The sequence below is a fragment of the Cucumis melo genome, chromosome 8, assembly GCF_025177605.1.
Source record: "Cucumis melo cultivar AY chromosome 8, USDA_Cmelo_AY_1.0, whole genome shotgun sequence".
Lineage (NCBI taxonomy): Eukaryota > Viridiplantae > Streptophyta > Magnoliopsida > Cucurbitales > Cucurbitaceae > Cucumis > Cucumis melo.
Window position 1 is genome coordinate 13,890,995 of NC_066864.1, and position 7,152 is coordinate 13,898,146.

General features: G+C 31.2%; 1 protein-coding gene across 1 annotated transcript; it reads left to right on the forward strand.

The window, feature by feature from the left end:
• The first annotated feature begins 2,470 nt into the window (after positions 1 to 2,470).
• Positions 2,471 to 5,413, forward strand: LOC103495884 (xylan glycosyltransferase MUCI21-like). Its single transcript, XM_008457566.3, has 3 exons — positions 2,471 to 2,971; positions 3,083 to 3,160; positions 3,940 to 5,413. The coding sequence occupies exons 1-3, from the start codon at positions 2,722 to 2,724 to the stop codon at positions 5,166 to 5,168; spliced, it is 1,557 nt and encodes a 518-aa protein (XP_008455788.3). The 5' UTR covers positions 2,471 to 2,721; the 3' UTR covers positions 5,169 to 5,413.
• Positions 5,414 to 7,152: the final 1,739 nt, after the last annotated feature.

Genomic DNA, 7,152 nt, shown 5'->3' on the forward strand with positions numbered 1-7,152 from the left:
ATCTTAGGGATCCTAAAATACATTAGTGAAAGGAGTTCTTTAACGTTGAGAAAAGATAACAATGTTGAGATGAGTTCTATGCACACTGTTGTAAGTTGTGTACACCACTAATATTCTCACACATAAAGGAAGCCTAAATACGTGAAATGTGAGGGGATTTGGTACTCAAAGGGAGCCTAAGCTCATTTTAAGGAGGAGTCCTGCATCTAGGGAGAGCCTAGGTGATCAATGACTTGAGTACTATGCTCGAGTCACTATAGTAGTAAAATATTACTAGATAAGTAAATTGTAATTGAGACGTATATTACAATAAATAAAATAAAACTAGACATTTTAAATAATAAGGACTAAAATATAAAAGTAAATTATAACCAATAAATAATTAATGGTATTAATTAGAAAGCCTTTAAATTAAATCGATGAAATTAAACATTAAATGTTAAAGTTTACTGCTACGCGCCTAAGTTTAAAAGTAAGATATTCATTTTCTTAAAAATCATTCATTAGTCAAGAAATGAAGAAAGAATTGAGAAGAAAAAGCAAACGAGGACTTGGATGGTATACTTTTCTTGTCATTCATTAAATGTCAATAAAACTTTAGTTCAACCGACATCAGTGTACACTAAGGACTAAGAAGATTTTGGTTCGTTCTTCCACCTCAGTTACTAAGACCTAACTCCTCTCATGGATGAGAAACAGTGACAATAGACCAGGAGAGCTTTGTTTTACTCTATAAATTTTAGAAAAGAAAAGCATTTACAAACTTAATAAAGACCAAGTCCCCTAAAAAAAATCAAAGTCCCTACTCAAGTTTTATTGGTTAATGATTTAAATAATTTGATGTGTTTGAGCTATACAGTTGAAATATGGACTAATTAAATATATTGATAATTAATCAATATTATGGGTTAATTTTTTGCTTTTGTTCTATATTAAGATATTTAAGAAATTTATGTTCAAAAGAGAATTCTGTTAAATTAACTATTTAAACGAAACCTTTAGTGAAAAAACCAACTATTACTTATTTTAAAAAATTCAAAAGATTTTCCATACAATTTATTTAAGGGTTTTTTTTCTTAATATAACAAATCAGCAAAATATTTACATTGTATAGAACAATTTTAAAAACGAAAAAAGTCCACAGGCCTACAATGAAAAATACAAAAAATGTCCCAATCAACACGCGATTAATTAACTACACATGCCCATGTAATTCTTCTTTTAAACGATAATGATACGCGATCGTGTAGGAAATGATATACGATCGTGTAGGTAGTATCAACATCGACCACACGAGCGCGTATAATTCTTCTTCTAAACAATCGTGAACCAATATTGTTTACGTATTGGTACATGATCGTGACCAAAAGCTAAACAATTGTGTACAAAATCTAAATGATTTTGGTTCATGATTGTGTACCAAGATCATTTATATTTAGTACAAGATCGTCTAACGATATCGTTTAGATTTCCTACACGATTGTGACCAAGAGCTAAACTATCATGTACCAAGATCTACACGATTTTTGTTCAAGATCATGTGTATCAAGATCTTTTATAGTAGGTACACGATATTGAACCAAAATCATTTAGATTTGGTACACGATCGTTTAGGTTTGGAAGATGAAATATATATGAGAGATGACAAAGATCGTTTATCAAATGAGAATTTGAAGAAGTGAAAAAAAAAAGATATAAAAGAAAGAATAATAACGATTGTAGAACAATGATCATTCGAAAAAATAAAAAAAGAAAAATGGTAGAGAAGAAGAGAAGGAAGAAGGAAAAATCGGAGCTGTGGAGATTTTCGATTTTGTTACTTAATTTATAAATTTTTTAATATTTTGTTATATTTATGAAAATTAAAAGAAAAGAATTTGAATAATGGAAAATAAGTCCAGGCAGCAAACTCAATTTTTGTGAATTTCTCACAAAATCTTTGTCTTTGACTTCATAAATTTGTAGGAAAAATTTCTTCAAGACAAAAATCATATCGAAACATGCTTTCGACAATCTAAATTAAAATTTGATGATATTTATTAATAGAGTAGTAGACTTAAATGAAAAAATTCCTATAAATATTTATAGTAATAGACATCGATAGACAATGATATTTTGCTAAATAAATTAGTTCAATTTATTATATTTGAAAAGAGTCCTTAGAAAATATAAAATCACATGAGCTATCATCTCACAAAATTTCATAATCTAATTGCGTTCTATATGTGTTATAATAGAGACCGATAATAATAATAGATAAACAATTTACCAGCTTTGTAATTTACAACAAAATTTCCAGTAGCATAAATTTAATTTTAAGTAATTAAAACTAATTTCATGTGGTTAAATAAATAAAAAAAAGATACATATAGATTAAGAAGATGAAGTTCCCATTATTTTTTTTTTAAAAAAGCCCTAAATGTATATAAAAATAAAAAAGAAAGGTTCTCTAGTTCCCTAATCTTCCTGAACAGGCAATATACAGCCATATTTGACGCCTCCATTTTTGCCTTTTTCTTCCTTACTCATTCCCTGCAGCAGCAAACCCCAGAAATCACCTCTCTTTGTTTCTCTCTCCTTCCTATATAAACACAGACAAACCCCATTTCAATTTCTGTACTCTTTCTCTTTCTCTCTCCTTTCTTTTTTCTTTAAAAAATAAAGCTGCCGAATTCCAAGAAAAAAGAAAAAGGCTTTTTCTTACAGCTTTGGTTTTGGAATATGGTTCATCAATATATGCGCTATCAGCCATGGAGAAAAGGGATGAATTTGGGAAAAACTCATTTTCATCATGAAGAAGATGAAGAAGAAGGAGAAGTGGGTATGATGGGATGTCAAGAGTTTTATTACTCTGCCTCTGCTTACAAGAAAGCTAATAAACCCAAGTTTTTGTTTCTTCTTTTTCTTTCTTTTCTCTCTTGTTCCATCATTTTTGCTCCCCATTTCTTCTCTTCTTCTTTCTCTCCTTTCTGTAAGTCCTTTCCTCTCTCTCTCTCTCTCTCTCTCTCTCTCTTTCTCTCTTTGGCTTTTCTTTTGCTTTCTCTGTTTTTTTAATGGTTTTTTTGTTTTTTTTGTTTTTCAGATTCTTTTGGTGTTCAAAATGATGATCTCTCTGTTGATAAGGAGGTTTTTGCTCCTCTCTGTTCTTCTATCCCTAATGGTATTTTCCCTTTTCTCTCTCTTTTTCTATGCTTTAACTTTAATTATATTACTCTCTGTCTCTGCCTCTCTCTCTCTCACTCTCTGTTTATTGAAATTTTCTTCATGGTTATTAAATCAATCTCTTACTTTCTATACTTTATCAAAAAAAAAAAAAAAAAAAAAAAAAATCAAATGAGAATCAGTTTTCCCCCCTTTTCTCTCTGTTTTTCCAAGTATTCCATCCTGTTCTTCTTTCCCTCTGCTTTTTTTTTTCTTAAAAACTAATTTTCCCTAATGAAATCAGCTCTCTTTTTTACGAAAAGAAAAAAGAAAAAAGAAAAAAGAATAGTAAGAAGAAGAAATCAGCTGATTTTCAAAATTTTCTCTAAAAATGGAAATTTGTTTCTGTGTTTTCAAGGTGTCATTCATCCCATGTTTCATGTTGGGTTTAATGTAAACATATATATATTTTTTCTGATATCGGGGTAAAAGGGGAAATTTCCCATTAGAATCTGATCTGTTTTAACTTATCATTTATTTGAATAAAAAATGTTACAACTTTAGTTTTCATATCCTAATGAAACCAAGGGAGAAAATAACAAAATATTTCACTAAAATATACAAATCCCCTGTTTTACTTCATAATCTTTCCAATGGGGTTTTCTCACTTGTTTTTTTTTTCTCAAAATTGGTTGTGAGTTGTGACTAAATCTCTTTTAAGTTTTTTAATAGATTCATGTGAATTTGTTTGCGTAAATTCATGTTTTCTTATGGGATTGTTTCTGTTTTCTTTGTCAGGAACCATATGTTGCGACAGAAATAGCATTCGCTCTGATATCTGTATTATGAAAGGAGATATAAGAACAGATTCTTCTTCCTCTTCAATCTTCCTCTATACCTCACCTGATTCCCCTATTGAGTTTGGCGATGATCAAGGAGTGCTCCAAGTCGAAAAAATTAAACCATATACTAGAAAATGGGAGAAAAACACCATGGATACAATCGATGAATTGGAGCTTATTGTGAAACGTAAGAGCAATGACATTGATCAACAGCATCGGTGCGATGTAAGACACAACGTCCCAGCCGTGTTCTTCTCGACGGGAGGCTATACGGGCAATGTTTACCACGAATTCAATGACGGGATTTTGCCGCTTTATATAACTTCTCATAATATGAATAAGGAGGTTGTTTTTGTGATCCTTGAGTATCACAAGTGGTGGCTAACAAAATATGCTGATATTCTTTCCCAACTCTCTAATTACCCTGTAATTGACTTTAGAAAAAACAATAAAACTCATTGCTTCCCACAAGTTATTGCTGGTTTGAGAATCCACGACGAGTTATCTGTGGACCCTTCATTGATGGAAGGGGGGAAGAGCATAGTTGATTTCCGGAATCTCTTGGACATGGCGTACCAACCTCGAATCCGTGAATTGATTCGGCAAGAGGAGGAAGAAGGGAAGATTTCTTTGTATATCTCAAAGCGACCGAAATTGGTGGTTTTGTCAAGAAAGGGGTCGTCAAGAGCGATAACGAATGAGAAGTTGATGGTGAAGATGGCGGAGAGAATGGGGTTCGAGGTGAAAGTTTTGAGGCCAGATAAAACAACAGAGTTGGCCAAGATATATAGAGAGATGAATGAAAGTGATGTACTGATAGGAGTTCATGGAGCTGCATTGACACACACTCTATTCATGAGGCCTAATGCGGTTTTTATCCAAATAATTCCATTGGGGACTGTTTGGGCAGCGGAAACATACTACGGGGAGCCTGCGAAGAAGCTGGGTTTGAAGTACATTGGGTACGAAATTGGGGCGAAGGAGAGTTCGCTGTATAGTAATTACAAAAAGGACGATCCTGTTCTAGTGAATCCAGATAGCATTACGAAAAAAGGGTGGGAGTACACGAAGAAAATATATCTGGATAGCCAAAATGTGAGATTGAATCTTGCACGGTTTGAGAAGCGATTGGAGCGAGCTTATTACTATTGCATCGCCCGAGCTCGGCAGGGTCGATCCCACTGATTTTGTTCTGCATCATCATCCTTCTTAATTTTGTGGATAAACATCTCATTATTAATTCTTCTCTTTATTTTGCACATAAAAATCACCAACTTGGCTTGGCCACTGAATAATTTACAAAGGAGATCAAAAACACTGTAAATTCTTCTTTTTTTTTTTTAGGTTAGGATTGCTTTTTTTTAAAATTAATTTTTAATTTTCATTTTTGGGTATATATATATATATGTGAGATTCAATCTTATCTTCAATGGAATAAAACTACTATTTTAAATAAAGGGTCTTTTAAAAAATATAACAAAACGGCAAATTATTTACACTATATAACAATTTCAGAAACGGAAAAAGTTCATAGGCTCATAATGCGAAATATAAAAAGCACTTCAATAAATGCGCGATTAATCGTTCGCGCGTGTTCAACTAATGTTAATAAACAATTATTAGAGGACATCGTGTAGAATAATATACAATTGATACACGATCTTGTAAATTACCAAATACATAAACGATAAAAAATAAATGCTAAACGATAACAAAATACTTTACACGATCGTGCATCTAATCATGTTTGAAAATATAAACGATAATCATACACGATTATGTACATTACCATATATATAAACGATAAGGTAATAAACAGTAAAAGATGACGAAAAAGTTTAAGTATACACAATCATGTAGAGAAGTTTCAACGATCGTTTATATAAGTATAAACGAACATTTATAGAAACTTCAATAATTCGTATTTACAAAAATGCCATCAAAATAAAAAAGCTATAAAAAGGTGAAAGAACTTGCTTAAACTTTTTCGTTCATCATCTTCCTCATCAATCGTTTATATCATGGTAACTACTTCAATAGAATTGTCGCGATCGACGATGTGACTTGGATACAAAGAGGTCTGAATCTATATTCATTTCGATCGATCTCCATCATCTATATATATCAACCATGATCTATATCACATACAAAGAGATTTGAATCTATATTCATTTCGATCAATATATATCTATCACAATCTATCATGCATACAAAGGCGTCTGTTTCTATACTGATTGTATATATTTCATTGAATAATTTATATTAGTCTTCTTTTTTACAAATAGATGGTGAGCAAGAATCAACAAATATTATTTAGCAAATCAATAAAGTGTAAAACAAAGACAAAAGAAAGAAAAATGAAGAAAGAATAAGGAATAAAGGTAACAAACTATAATGTAAATATTTGTTTGTATAGCGTTGTATATTTGTGTATCTTTTTCTTTATAGCGCTATGTATTTGTAAATTTGTTAAAACTTACTTTTGTTTGAAACATACTATGGATTATGTCATTTAACAGGTGAAACACTATCCAAATGACATTATTATGGAAGATGAACAAAAAAAACCTTAGAATTATTGTATACTACAGTTTAAAAACATTGAATTAGATCAAGTAAAAAATAGACCAAAGAATTCTTTCTCGAGTTTTGACAAATAGTCCTTTTGGCCAGTTCCTTAACATTAAAATGACCTAAATACCAACACAATTCATGAATTTTCTATTAAGAAAACAATGCCATAAAAAAAAAAAAAAATGTCCTTGCTTTCAACTTCAATGGACATATAACAGAATTTGGGCTGAAAGAATTTTGTTTTGTAACTGGATTAAAAGGTCACAAATTCCCTGAGTTAAATCTAGGAGAAATAAAAGAAAATGGTCTGAAAAATGCCCTTTTTCGTCATGATGACTTTATAACAAGAAGAGATATAGAAAGAACTTTCAAAGCGTTGTGCAACGAGAAAGACTCACTGAAAGAAAAACTAGTTAATCGCTATATCTTAGAAACATTTTTAAATCCCAATCAGCAACACAACCACATAAATCTCCTACATCTAGACATATTGGATAATGAAGAAATCTTCAAAGACTATCCATGGGGAAGGTTATCATACATCCTAACATATCAGTTCTTGAAAAAAGCATCATACAGTGACAAGGATGCTGTA

Coding starts and splice junctions, on each gene's coding strand:
- LOC103495884 (XM_008457566.3), top strand. CDS start 2,722: ATGGTTCATCAATATATGCGCTATCAGCCATGGAGAAAAGGGATGAAT. Junction 2,972..3,082: donor TTCTTCTTTCTCTCCTTTCT/GTAAGTCCTTTC, acceptor TTTGTTTTTCAG/ATTCTTTTGGTGTTCAAAAT. Junction 3,161..3,939: donor CTGTTCTTCTATCCCTAATG/GTATTTTCCCTT, acceptor TTTCTTTGTCAG/GAACCATATGTTGCGACAGA.